At 43.5% G+C, this 14,697-nt stretch overlaps 1 protein-coding gene across 1 annotated transcript in view; it reads right to left on the bottom strand.

Annotated features, from left to right (window-relative positions):
* Nucleotides 1-14,697, bottom strand: part of L3MBTL3 (L3MBTL histone methyl-lysine binding protein 3) — a 165,136-nt gene that overhangs the window by 133,298 nt on the left and 17,141 nt on the right. Inside the window, exon 2 of the mRNA XM_054996165.1 lies at nucleotides 4,013-4,124. Coding sequence (XP_054852140.1) covers nucleotides 4,013-4,114 — 102 coding nt within the window. The 5' untranslated portion in view covers nucleotides 4,115-4,124. The remainder of the gene's footprint in view (nucleotides 1-4,012; nucleotides 4,125-14,697) is intronic.

The raw sequence follows: 14,697 nt of genomic DNA, 5'->3' as shown, positions 1-14,697 counted from the left end.
TCCCTGAATATTCCTCCCTTGCTGTTGAGAGCCATAAGGAGGACAATAAGACGCATGTAGGGGGATTGGTTAGCGCCTCTAAGGATGATGGTACTGCTGCTGCTAACCATGCCTAGGAAAGTACTTGGACTTATAGGCAAGATTGGGTCAAGTTGTTAAGTCCACTAATCAAGCTGTTAGCTTATTTTTTTCGCACTCTGTCCAAGGATCCATCTTTCTCTGAACAAAATAGTTTCCTGCCCTCAAATGGAAGGACCTCCAATTTAGATCTGGTTTCACTGTGCAAATCTGAAGAGAGAATGCTGACTGAGGATACGATGAACCTCCTCCTCCAATCTCATACTCTGAGGCAGATTTTCCCACCAAAATCCAAGTTTGCCTGCTTGGGCTGGTCAGCCCCAACCTGACAAGCAGTTATAATTTTGGCTTTTTATCCCAGCCCAGAAACTTGATGAGGGAAAAGCAGGAGCCCTCTTTGTCTGTGTTGGTAATGGCACTGAAGACGGTATAACATTCAAAATAAACAACTTTATTGAACAGGCAGGGATGGAATAAAGGCAATCAGGGAATGAAAGAGCTGAGGTAAAATTTGTTGGAAGAACAAAATACTCTTTAAGTCACAGCCAAGATAGTTTTCTTAAAGCTTAGTTTGACTGGTAGTCAAACTAAGACTGGTAGTCTCCACTTACTATCCAATCACTCTTTGCCAAAAAGCCCCCCCCCCCCCCGTTCTATCGTGGCTGTGTAAATGGGTTTTAGCTTGTGCTGGCTTTTATACTTAGAACTCTTAACTGAGATTCCTTCTCAAGACAATGATGTTACATTTCCCTCACTCCAGAGGGGAACTTGTCTGACTTTCCCTGTCAGACCCACCCACAATCCCTACTGAACTCAAAATCCTGTCAGCAACCAATTGTCATCCTGAAAGCTGATTCTGACTGGCCAATCAGAGAGAAGGGAGCAGCTTGTCAATCAATCAATCTCTCATTCTAGGCAATTCTAGGCAATTGTCCTTCCCTTCCAGTTCTCAGTGCTGCACTTAGGGAACCTTCTTTAAAGTGCATTCTGTCACAGAGGATGATGGAGGAGGCCATGGAATGGCTGGAGCAATCTTTTGCATGTCAAGCAGCATTGAGCTGTTGTTTGGCCAATTTGACCCCTTCGGCGTGGATTAGTTCGGGTAAGCAATTCCAAGAAAGCAATTCCAAGGAAGCAATTCAGGAAGCAATTCCAAGAATAGAGCCATACATTCTCAAAGAAACATCTGGTATCTACTCATGATTGTGTTATAGCTGGCTACCCTAAAAGCCAAGGCACAGGAGGAATACATCAAATGGGCGAGGCTATGCAGTGAGGAGGTATGAGTTCCTGCTCATTGCCTGGAAGGTAATATCTCTGCTAGCAGGAATTTTGTAGGAGGGTGGATAAATAGAAACTGACAATCCTCCTTTCTCATTCTATACATTCTTTCTAACTACCTTGAAGAGAGTGCAGCTGATGCAGGCTTGGCCCAAATGTGTCAGACAATGTCTTGTTTTCCCTGCAGCATGGACCAGTACTGCTATTGTATAGGACATTCAATGTTGGATCTAAGAGCTTCAGATCTGAGCAGATCACATCCATCCCTAACGATCTCACCATTCTGATGAGCTTTTCAGAGTAGAAGCAGAAATCTTCTGACAGGGAGATGGGCATTGGATCTCCCACCATTTCATCCAGGTGACAGAACCAACCACTACAGCAGTTTGGTGTAGTGGTTAAGCGGGCGGGACTCTAATCTGGACAGCCAGGTTTGATTCCCCACTCCTCCACTTGAAGCCAGCTGGGTGACCTTGGGCTAGTCACAGCTCTCTGGAGCTCTCTCAGCCCCACCCACCTCACAGGGTGTTTGTTGTGGGGATAATAACAACATACTTTGTAAACCACTCTGAGTGGACATTAAGTTGTCCTGAAGGGTGGTATATCAATCAACTGTTGTTGTTGTTATATCATATCAGATTCAAATTCCGAGCACGGCATGACTCCATCTTCTGAATCCAAAGGTGGATCAGTCATCAACATTGAGGACCTGATAATGGCTTGGATTTGAAGAGGGTTGGTGTCAGACCCCAAGGTTTATTGGATACATCATCACTTGTTGGTTCCATGGTCCCCACTGTGAGTAAAACATCAGGGATGGAGCTGAAAGATAGGGGGATCACTGTATCTGATGAAGACTCCAAGCAAAAGGAACCAAAGGCATAGATCCAGGCACCAAAGTCGATTTGCGTGGATGTTTGTGTTACAAGTCAGATGCTGCAGACAGACTGCAGACCTTCATTATATCATCATCCCAAGACGGTGAACTCTCAACCTCCTTCAGAGAAGGGGAGGGTCTGTGAGGCAGGAACACATGCTCTGTATGGGGAGCTTTCTTGGATCCAGCCCTCAGTGGAGAATGTCAATGTCTAGGAGTGCCTTTGGCTATGTGCTTAGACTTAGACTTTGCCTTCTTTGGCACTGGCTCCAATGCACTCCTCAGAACCAATGCCAATCTTTGCAAAGGTCAAGCTGTCAGTTCTGATGACGGATCTGAGGGCACTGAGTGCTCTGAGGGAGCCCCCAGAGCATTTTCTCAGAGGGCTTCTTTTAAGTAGTACACTTACTGAAAAATGCCACTTGGGAAAAAAACTCTCAAAGAACAGATATTTTTAACTCACATGGAAAAAATGATGGAAAGCACCAGAAAGGATCCTACCTCCACAGTGACAAAGGAAGGACTGAGGGAGGAGCACTCTCCGCTCCTCTGTTACATGACAGTATGGGCAGAAAATGCCAGCTCATGCCAAAGGGAAGGGGAAATGTTTCACATGCCTTGGAAAGCGCTAGATATCTTGAGGATCTTCATCTTCCGTGGGTGGCCTGTGCATGTGCAGTCCCATATGGGACTGCACAGAAGCCATGAAGATGAATAATTTATTTAGCAAACAACATTCATCACCCAGAAAGAAGAAGAAACAAATGGCTGCTGCATGAACACATCACATAACAACTAATCATGAATTTCATAAGTACAAACAGCTACTGAGTAGACTACAAGACTAAGAGTTAAACTATTCTATATAATGAGTGAAGCACATCCATTCTGCCTCATGGGATTTCCTTCCTAATGTTCAGGAAAACCTGATGGACAGATTCAACAGTTTCATTACAGATAGATTGTCTAGGCCATTATATGTTCTTTAGTCATCATGGAGGAGGATTCTCCCCTACTTTGTGTTAGGACTGGTATTGCTAGAGATGGCACAGTTCATTTCATGATATCAGAAGAAGTTTAGTCAGAGACTAAGGTTACAAACACTACTTTAGTTCCACCAAGGCTGTATCTAAGAGTGTATCATTAAACCCTGTTTTCCAAGCCCTGCTGGCCTATAAACATGGCCACTACCATAAGTACTAATTGACAATGAATGGTAAATTCCAATTGAATTAGACTAAGTTATAAAACAGCAGTCAATCAAATCAGCAGGAAATAAGACTAAACTTTTATGAGATCAAGAATGCTGCCAATAAAATGAATGCTCTGCAGTAGTAACTGGGACTTCTGGCAATTACTAAAGAAACCAAGTGTGTTTGGTGACAGTAGCATAGATTCTCCTGAGAATGCACAGAAGCGAGCAGTAATGAGGCTTTTGTTTAAACAGTTATCAAATTGGCATTCCATTAGTGAGAATGTCAGGTATAAACTGATACTGAATTAATTATGAACAGAGCAATGTTATCCTATTCATGAACTGAATTACTCTGATTTTTACATTTTCAGTAAGTTGAAGGATAAATACTTTCACATTTCCATTTGCCTCTGCAAAAGACTAGTCCCTATTTTACCACAGATTGCCATTGCTTTTGGCATTCTGCTACAGTAAGAGTATATACCAACTACATAATATTTATACAGCATTAAACTACATTCTCTCTGTATCTGTGGTTATGCTACTTCTTTCAAAGCGTAATGAAGATTATAAAATGTTACCTTTAGATCACTTCCAGGCAAGGTACCAATTCCATCCTTCCAGTCCATTACACTAAATACATCAAAATCTTGCCCACTTACACTAGAAGCTGATTCGTTCATGGTGCATATACTGTAAAATAAATAAAAATGGCAGTATGAAAATGTTTTTTCTAATCCAATGTCACATTTGATAATTTTTAAGCATATCACATATCACATGATTTTTACTAATAATTCTGTCCACCCCCAAATACTGATAACAGCCTACTGTAAATAAGAATTATTAGGCAAGATTCAAACAATCTTCCTCTCAAGCTCTAAAAACCTGTAGGGGGTGCTCTGTCTGGACAACGCGCGTGCGTGGAGTGTCCCCTCATCCCTCAGTTCGCCTGAGCCACCGGAGATAAAAAATAGTACAAGAAAAAACACACAGCAGGGCAGGAAAGAAGGGATGCACGCCTGCACAGAAGACACTAGACAAACAACAGTTACAGGTAAGTGCAATCCTTTTTTTCATCTTCTGTGCAGTCCCACATTGGGGGTATAACAAGCTACTCACCAATGGAGGAGGGAGTAAGAAGAATCTTAGCTGAACAGAAAATACAGGACGGCTGTTCCTACAACTACATTTCTTCTGGGATTTGTGTTTATGGAGTAGTGCCGGATAAAGGTGTCCGTTGATGACCAGGTGGCAACTTGACAGATGTCTTGCAGAGGGGTTCCCTGTAGGAAGGCAGCGGATGATACCTGAGCTCTGGTGGAGTGAGCCCTGACCCGCAAGGGCATGGAACCTTGACGAGGATTTAACATCATTTAATAGCTGCTATATACACCTGAAAAGACTGATTAGAGACGGACAAACCCCTGCATGGCCCAGGATTACATACAGAGAGAGTCTCAGATTTTCTGAATAGTCTTGTTCTGTGCAAATAATACAATAACGCTCTTTTTACATTTAAATTGTGGAGTGTGCATTCCGAATCTGAAGTAGGAGTGAGGAAGAACACTGGTAATACAACCTTTTGTTGGAGGTGGAACTTGGAAACTACCTTAGAGAGAAATTCTAAAGTAGGGCATAGAATAACCTTTTCTGGAAAGAACTGTATAAACAGGGGATTCACATGGAGTGTGGTCAATTTCCCCTACCCTCCTAGTAGAAGTGACAGCTACTAGGAGTGCTACCTTCCAAGATAATAGTGCAAGATCACAGTGAGCCAGGGGTTCAAAAGGGGGTAACATGAGGTCAGCTAACATCAGTGAAAGGTTCCATTGTGGTTCTGGAGGGTTTTTGGGGAGAAATGTGTTACGCACATATCTCATTATCACAGGTAACTGATTTCCTTTACAGAGGCGGGGTCGGGGGGGGGTCCAGTGGCACCTGGCGTGGGCTTTCGAGGACCACGGTTCTCTTTGTCAGATGCATCTGGCGGGGAGGACTGTGGTTATTGAGGGCTTGTGCTGCAGTGCTGCTGAACTCTTTTTGATTTTGCTACTACAGACTAACATGGCAAACTCCTTTGAATCTTTACACAAGCAAACTGATCCCCACACCAAAAGGAGCTGTCTGCATCTCCATATCAAAGGAGTTGTTTACATCCCCCCTCTCCTCCTTCCCCCCTTCCCCCCCTCTCCTCCTCTGTGTTTGGCCAGTTTCCTTCTGCCCTCCATGTATCTGGCAAAGAGAACGTGATTCTCGAAAGCTTATGCTATAATAAAATTGGTTAGTCTTAAAGGTGCTACTGGACTCTTTTTGATTTTGCACACCCTTGAGAAACTGTTTGGAAGCATAGTGGGAAAACACAAACTTGCCATCCACTAATTCATGGAATGCCAATATCGTAGGTAGGTGGACCTTGATTGATGAGGCAGCCAGTCCTTGGTGTAGGAGTGAAAGTAAATATTCAAATATAATTGTTAGTGGACAAGAGAAGGGAACGTACTCTGAGCCAGATACCCAGGCAGCAAAGCGGTTCCACTTGTGTTTATAGGAGAATCTAGTAGAAGGTTTGCGGGCATTCACTATAATTTGGACTACCTCCCTGAAGAAGGAAGAGGCCTGGGGAACAGTAGCCATGCTGTAAGATTGAGGGTGGTTATATCGTGGTGGAGGATATGGTCTCGGTGGAGGAGGCCCAGCACTTTTGGTAGGTGTCTGAAACGACCTTGTGCCATGTCCCACAGCATGGGGAACCAAAGGAGCAATCAAGATACAGTGGGTACGGAAATATCTGATTCTGCAGAGGATTCTTGGTAGTAGAGGAATAGGGGGGAAAGTGTAGAAGAGGTCTTGTTTCCAGGAGATTTGAAAGGTATCCTCTAGGAAGTTGGGGGTCCAAGCCCACTAGGGAACAGAAGATCTTTGCATTGGTGTTGGAGGAAGTGCCGAAATGGTCCACATCTGAGAATCCCCACAATTGGAAAATGGGATGTATATGGTTGTTGTTGATCACCCATTTGTGATGAGGACAGAATTATCTACTTAGTGAGTCTGCTCTATTGTTTGTTGTGCCTGCCATGTGTATTGCCTGAGGTAGTACGTTGTTCTTTATGGACCAGAGCCATAGTTTTGATGCTTCGGCACAGAGAGTCAGCGATGCTGTTCCCCCTTGTTTGTTCAGGTAATGAAGTCCAGAGGTGCTGTTGGTGTGTACCTGAACCCACTTCTTGCTAAAGAAGCTAGAGATTAACGTATTGCTTGTAATTCAAGAACATTTATATGCAGCCTAGCTTCAGATGGAGACCAAATACCCTGGATGGAAGAATCACCACAATGAGCTGTCCTGCCCAGGAGGGAGGCATCTATTAGTGGTGACAGAAATATCAGGGGCTTGAATTCCAAAGGGCACTCCCCTAAGTAGGTTCTGGTTGAGGGTCCACCAATGTAGAGATCTAATTGTAGAGATAAGGGACTTGCAGAACCCCTGTCCATCATCTTCAAGGCCTCCTGGAGGACTGGGAATGTGCCACAAGACTGGAGAAGAGCGAATGTTACCCCAATCTTTAAGAAAGGGAGGAAGGATGACCCGGGAAACTACAGGCCGGTCAGTCTGACTTCTGTTGCTGGGAAGATATTAGAACATATTTTAAAGGGATCAATCTGTAAGCATCTGAAGGACCACTCAGTGATCCGGGGAAGTCAGCATGGTTTTGTTCCTAACAGATCTTGCCAGACCAACCTGGTTTTCTTCTTTGATCGAGTGACCAGCTTACTGGATCGGGGGAACTCTGTTGACGTGATTTATCTGGATTTCAGTAAAGCTTTTGATAAGGTCCCCCATGACATTCTGATGGGCAAACTGGAAGACTGTGGACTGGACTATAGGACAGTTCGGTGGATAGGGAACTGGTTGGAGGACCGCACTCAAAGAGTGGTGGTCAATGGCGTTTCATCAGATTGGAGGGAGGTGTCCAGTGGGGTGCCGCAGGGCTCGGTTTTGGGCCCGGTACTTTTCAATATTTTTATCAACGATCTGGATGAAGGAGTGGAAGGGCTGCTCATTAAATTTGCTGATGATACCAAATTGGGAGGGGTAGCAAACACCCAAGAAAATAGAATTAAAATTCAACAAGACCTGAATACTCTGGAGAAAGGGGCAGCTGTGAATAGGATGCAATTCAACAAAGACAAGTGCACAGTATTACATCTGGGCCACAAAAATAAGAAGCACAAATACTGGATGGGGGATACACTTCTGGGCAGTAGTATATGTGAAAGGGATCTTGGGGTAAGAGTGGACTGTAAACTGAATATGAGCAGTCAGTGTGATGCGGTGGCAAAAAAGGCTAATTCAATCCTGGGTTGTATCAAAGGGGCCATAGCGTCGAAATCGCAGGTGGTCATAGCCCCTTCTCTATACTGCCTTGGTCAGGCCACACCTGGAGTATTGTGTGCAGTTCTGGAGGCCTCACTTCAAAAAGGATGTGGACAAAATCGAGAGGGTGCAGAGGAGAGCGACAAGAATGATCAGGGGTCTGGAGACTGAGCCCTACGAGGAAAGGCTGAGGGCCTTGGGAATGTTTAGTTTGGAGAAGAGGAGGTTGAGGGGGGACATGATTGCTCTCTTTAAATATTTGAAAGGCTGTCATTTGGAGGAGGGCAAAGAGCTGTTCCAGTTGGCAGCAGAGGGTAGGACACGAAGCAATGGGCTAAAACTACATGCACAAAGGTACCGACTGGATATTAGGAAAAACTTTTTCACGGTCAGAGTAGTTCAAAAGTGGAATCAGCTGCCTAGGGAGGTGGTGAGCTCCCCTTCACTGGCAGTTTTCAAGAAGAGGCTGGATAAATACTTGTCAGAGATGCTTTAGGCTGATCCAGCACTGGGCAGGGGGTTGGACTAGATGGTCTGTATGGCCCCTTCCAACCCTATGATTCTATGATTCTATGAATTAAGGGCCTAGGAATAGAAAAACGGACTAGCTGCAAATCCCTGAAAGGATCAAAGTGCCTCAGGAACAAATTCTGTAATGTTCTCATGAAATGGCAAGCAAAAGGGACGACACTAGTTTGGCAGCCATAAGGCCTAGTAGCCTCTGAATGGACCTGGTGGATTGAAAGCACTTGGTCTGGAATTGTCTGATAAGGGACTGGAGTTATCTTGCCCTGTCGAGTGGTAGGAAGGCCCTTCCCACAGTAGCATCGAGCCTGGCACCTATGAATTGAATGCTCTGAGATAGCATATGGGGATATTTTTTCCAGTTAATTATAAGGGCCAGAGTGGATACTGCGCATAGAGAAAGATCAATATGGTCTGGGAGTAATTCTCAATTGGGCAACCAGCAGCCAATCATCTAGGTAAGGATAAATGCAGCCCCCTGTAACCTGAACGCTGTGTCTACAAACCCCATACACTTAGTGAAGACTCTTGGGTCCAAGAACAATCCAAAGGGAAGGACAGCATACTGCTGGGTCTCATTACTATAACAAAATCTCAAGTATTTCCTATACAAAGGGGTGTAGTAATGTGAACGTATGCATTCTTAAGATCTACCACTGCAAACCAAGAGTCAGGTTGTAGGATTATACTTGATAAAGTTAACATCAGAATTTTTTTTTAACTTTAATGAACACGTTTAACTGACAGAGATTTAGGATTCATCTAACCTCACCAACCTTTTTATCTACAATGAAATACTTCAAGTAGAAACCCAGAGGAGATTCCTCATGTGGAACCTTTTGAATCGCCCCTTTCACAAGCAACTCAGTGATGGCTAAATGGAGCGGCTGTGCGGGAATTGTAGTAAAGTTCCTTGGGAGGGATATGGTGTGTGTGTGTTATTCTTCAAAACGTAAATGGTAGCTATGTTTAATAATAGTAATCACGCAGGAGTCATTGGTAAGTATGTCCCAATGTGTTTTGAAGGAGGCCAGTCTGTTGAGGAAAAGGCCAGATTGCGTTGGATGTGGGTCAGGCAGTCAAAAGAGGGGGTTTTGTCCCTGAGACTGCTTTGGAGATTGAGGTTGAGACTGCTTGGATCTGAGCTTAGAAGATTGTCTCCCACCTGTGCAAAATTAGGAGGTAGTACAGTTTCTCTGAGGTTGGTAAGGCTGGTAGGAGCACCTAATAGAGCGCTGTTCGAAGTGCTGTCATCCCTGATAGCAGTACTTGGATAGTTGTTGGTGTTGCTGTTGGTGGGGAGGGCTATGACCCCATGAGAATGGGCTATTTGTTGATTTTTCTTCATTTGGAGAAGAGAATCATCAATCTTTTCAGAGAACAAGGAGCTGCCCTCAAAGGGAAAGTCCTCAATCTTGCTGCATTTCTCTCGTGGCAAGGCGATGAAACAGAGCCACGCATGACTGCCATGCATGACCATTACCCAAATGGCAGTTTTCAGACAAGAAGCTCAGTCCCTTCATGCCTTTGGAGTGAACCTTTAACAATGCTGGCAAGCAGACACATTATTTGACTCCACTAGCAAAGAAAGTCGTCTTCATCTGTATGCAGCATTTTGGTCTCGCATTTAGAACACTTAAAGAGGGCTTTGTGAGACATGATGACAGGAGAATACCAAGAAGAATGAACAGCGAAGAAAGAGCAAGAGAAGAACCCCTCTCAGCGATGACAAAACATGAACTGAAGAATAAGGGGCCGCTCCAATCTTCAATGCAGTGTTTAGGCAAGAAAATGCTACTCATGCACGTTGTTAAGATGAAGCTCCCCCTATAGGTTTTTAGAGCTTGAGAATCTCCATGACTGGCCTGCATCTGCGCAGTCCCAGTGTGGGACTGCACAGAAGACTAACAATGAACCTGAAGTTTCTATTAACTTCACAAAAATATGAACCAAAAAGGAATTATTATTAACAGGTCCTATGGAAACAATATTAGATAATACAGTTTGCTTTACTCTAAACATTTGAAATACAAAGGATTTGTCAGTCTTTAAAAACACTGGCATTGATCCAGCTAAAGCTAATCAAGATTAAGTTATATTGGAACTAAGAGAATACAATAGATGTTGCTAATGTAAGTGCTAGTACTTTCAACAGGATACTCATTGTGTGCATTGTTCGCTCTGGCTACTTTTGATTGTTGGTGTATGTACTTATTTTTGAAATATTTTAAATCTTTTTTATACGCCACCTTGGGTCATGTGGGGATAAAGAAAGAGTAGATGCTTTTGAAATTGAATAATCAATTCAAAAGCAGCAACACAAACAAGTTGTAACTGTTCTTTCATGTTTATTCAGTGTAACAGAAATGATGATACCCTGAGGATCTTTTCAGACTACGAGTTTATAGGGCAATAAATATGCAGCTCTTTCTCATTTGAAATATCTCGCTTAAGGAAGCATTCCAGAATTTTTCTAGCAATCAAACAGCTATATTATTGTTGGGAAAATTCTACGAAGCCTGTTACAATATAAAGTGTGTCTGGAATGTGACTGTGAGTCACACAAAGACATACAGGACAGTACCTGTTATATCACAGATGACAGTAAAACAATTGTTCCCTATGGATTTACTGTGTAGTGAACCCAACATTATCACTCAGTATTCCAACAAGAGATTTAAATTGGAATAGAAATTGGAAAAATTCAATACAAAATGTGGAGAAGTTCCTAATCAGGATATCAGCCTTTCCTCCCATTCCTATATAAGGAGAGAGCTAGTCTTTTTGCCTTGTTAAGGTATACTTTGCCATTTCATGCAAGTAAACCCTCCCTACAATGCTCACCATCTCATGTTATCCAACTTTTTTTCTAAAGAGACAGGAAGATAACTGCCCACAAAATTCCTTTACTTGGGACAATTACATAAATAATTAAGATATATTAGAGACATATTTTGAGATGAATGTTAAGATAAGTCCTTACAGTTATGAAAGTAACAGTGATCTGTGACAACTTAAAGACCAACAAATGTATTACGACATAAGCTTTTATCATACAAAGCTTAGTTCTTGAGATGCATGAAATGTTACACTCAGTTGGAAGAAGGGTTGCCAGCTCCAAGTTGGGAAATTTCTGGAGATCTGGGGGGTGAAACCTGGAGAAAGTGGGGTTTGGGGAGGGAAAGGACCTTGGCATGGCATAATTCCATAGAGTCCACCCCCCAAAGTAGCCATTTTCTCCAGGTGAACTGATCTCTGTGGCCTGGAGACCAGTTGTAATTCTGGGAGATCTCCAGCCACTACCTGGAGGCTGGCAACCCTAATTGGAAGAGAGATTTATAACCAAAATTACAAGCAGCAGAAGGGGGGACTTATTACAAAAGTAAGAAAGTAAAGTGTAATATTATATTGTAAAGCACAAGGAATCAAGAGCCAGTCAAAAGAGTAAGCAATTCACTCAGGGTGGATGTGGACCAGTTGGGTTCCCATGTTCCCCTGGATGAGGAACCTTTGCTATCACACTAGGAATGAGGTCATTCCCAGAGCAACAATGAAGGCTCCAGAGCATGCATGCACAGTAAATTCTCCCAGTCAGGCCCCCCTGACCCCACTGTTCCCTGGTTTGGGCGCCAGCGAATCTGGCTATCCTAGGATCAGTACTTCCTACTTAAAACTTTATATAATTAGTTACCAACAGGAGAAAACAAATGAGAGAGACAGTGAATGCACTTGCAACTGAAGACAATACATACAATATCTGGGAAAAAAACCAGGAAAATAAAGCCCTTTCCTGGTACCAGAAAGAGACCAGTCTCAGATGCAAGCACCGAGTTGTGGGTAAAGCACTCCACAAGTACTAGGCCACAACAGAAAAGGCTGTCTTAACAGCCACCCACTTCATCTCTGAAAATGGGGACACATGAAGCAGGGCTTCTGATGCAGATCAAAAGGCAAGTTGAATAACATCCCTAGACAACACATAAGGGATGGCTTGCATAATAAGGTGGCAAACACACAAGAGAAGCATATTAATTAAAAGCGTACTGAAATATAAATCTGGATATTTCTGTTAATTTTACCTCAAGTGATACTAGGGTTGCCAGTCCCCAGCTGGGGGCGGGGAATCCTCTGCTCCCACCCCCATCCCCTGCCCCTGCTTACCTGGCTGGCAGAGGGGAACGTGCCTCCCAGCACACGATTTGGCCCTAATTGGCTCAGATCAGGCCCAAATCGGCCAAATTGGGGCCAAATCGGCCTAGACTGGGCCCGAATTGGGTCACTGCAGAGCACAACAGCACTCCCACGCTCCACAGCAGCCCAATTCAGGCCAAATCGGCTTGATATTGCCCAGATCAGACCCGATTCAGGTCGGATTGGGCCCGATTTGGGCCCCTGCAGACTGTGGGAGTGCTCCCAGGGTGGCCCATGGCCCACACGATAACATCACTTCCCAGAACTGACATCATTGCGCAGGCCAGGAGTGCATGCGTGTTTCGCATGTGCACAACCAAGGTAGGTGCCGGGCCTCCCACCTCCCACCCAGGGTGTGGGGGCACCTAGCAACCCTAAGCGATACCTATCAAATGTGACAAATTTAAAATGTCAAGGTACCATTCCAACCACATAGATAAAATCATAACACAATCTATACAACCAAACTATATACTGATATTGTATTTACAAGTAAGCTGGCAGCTAAGGACACTAGTACCGTAGTTTAGTGAAGCAAGCTGCCAGTGACATACTTAAAGAAGCTTTCAAGTAATCACCAAATGTCCCTATTTAGAACACATTGCGTTAATCAGAATGTAAGCTTACTTCTTCAGTTTGAGTGTTTTAATGGCTTCTACTGAATGGATGATAAAAATGCGAAGAAGCTTAAAAATGATGCAATGGCATGCTTCTTTAGAAATGCTGCTGTCCAACAGCAGTTGTGGATGCTTTCTTAGTCTATGGTGTGGGCTGTATCTAACTTTTCTGTCAAAATTTTAACCTATCATTTAATGCACTGATTAAATATGAAAAGAAACATACACTCTTTGTGTGTATAATTTGTAGAATATTTTCATTTTATTTATATTACTATTATTATTTCCTTACATTTTGTCGGCTGCTTCAAACATTGTGAAAAGTAAATGCATTGTTACTCAAATAAGTCCCTATGTAACACCTGACACATCAGTGTCCCCTACAGTCATACAACCCACACATGACCTGAGGTAAAACTGAAATTGTTTCACTTACATATACAACTGTTATACATGACTCCCGATTTGACACAGATATCCCAGGAAAAGAGAAGACCGAAGGAAGACAAAACACTTAACCAGCAAGTGTCTACCCTAACAAGCTACAGACTAGAAACAGAGAATCAGTGTGGAAAACTGAGATAGTAAGCTCACCCAATCCTACTATACAGCTGTGTTATTTTAAGACAACTTCTTAATTAAAGTTACTTTTAATCCAAATTATGTTCTCCCCACATTGTTTATCCAAAGTAAACCATCTCAGAGAGAACAGATATGTTATGGGCTGCCCAAACTAGTATCAGAAGGTGCTGTGAGGCAAACAACTAAGTAAGGGTAAGAGGGAACGAGGCCCTAATCAAGATGCAATGGGTAACGGCCAGTTGTTGTAAAACAAGCCAGTGAGGGATGATAGCCCAACCCTCTGAAGTATTGCCGCGGCCCAATTTGGCCAGATACAGACCAGATCCAGCCCGAATTGGGCTGCTGCAGGGTGCGGGAGTGCTCCCGCACCCCCAAACAGCAGTTTCAGGCTCCAAGGGCTCCAGTGACCTGTGTGATGACATCACTTCCCAGAAGTGACATCACAGAAGCCAGTTGGACATGCACAATGCGCATGCACACAGAAGTGAAAACTAAAAGAACTGGGTCCTACAACTCCCGCCAGGGGGCTAGGTGGACCTGGCAACCCTAAAGAGCCCCTGAGGATGGGCAGTTTATAAATTGAAATAATAACAACAACAATAATAAAGCCAGTCTACAGGAAATGGGACTGCTAATAGAGGGAAACTGGAAAGAAGGGTGCAAAAGTTTAAATGTGAGAAAAAACAGAATGAGAAAGAAGAAATCATACTCTGCTGGTCTAGAAAAGGAAAGGACCAATATTGCCATGCTTGTAGATAGAGGAAGATGGTTCTGGATGCAAGTTATCTACAAAGGGTGGAATTTACCTTGGTGCCAATACGGAAGAATTGCCATTGGACTGGGATCTTTCCTGGCATTGTACCAGGATTTTTGAAGCTAATTGGTGCATTTGGGGCTGAATCCTGATCGGTGCAACTATGAATCCAAGACCCTATTGGTGTGTACTGTGAAGTTTGAGCAATGATAGGATAGCATA

The sequence above is a fragment of the Eublepharis macularius genome, chromosome 1 (genome assembly GCF_028583425.1).
Source record: "Eublepharis macularius isolate TG4126 chromosome 1, MPM_Emac_v1.0, whole genome shotgun sequence".
Lineage (NCBI taxonomy): Eukaryota > Metazoa > Chordata > Lepidosauria > Squamata > Eublepharidae > Eublepharis > Eublepharis macularius.
The sequence above is the reverse complement of the archived record's forward strand: the minus strand, read 5'-3'. Positions and strand labels throughout refer to the sequence as shown.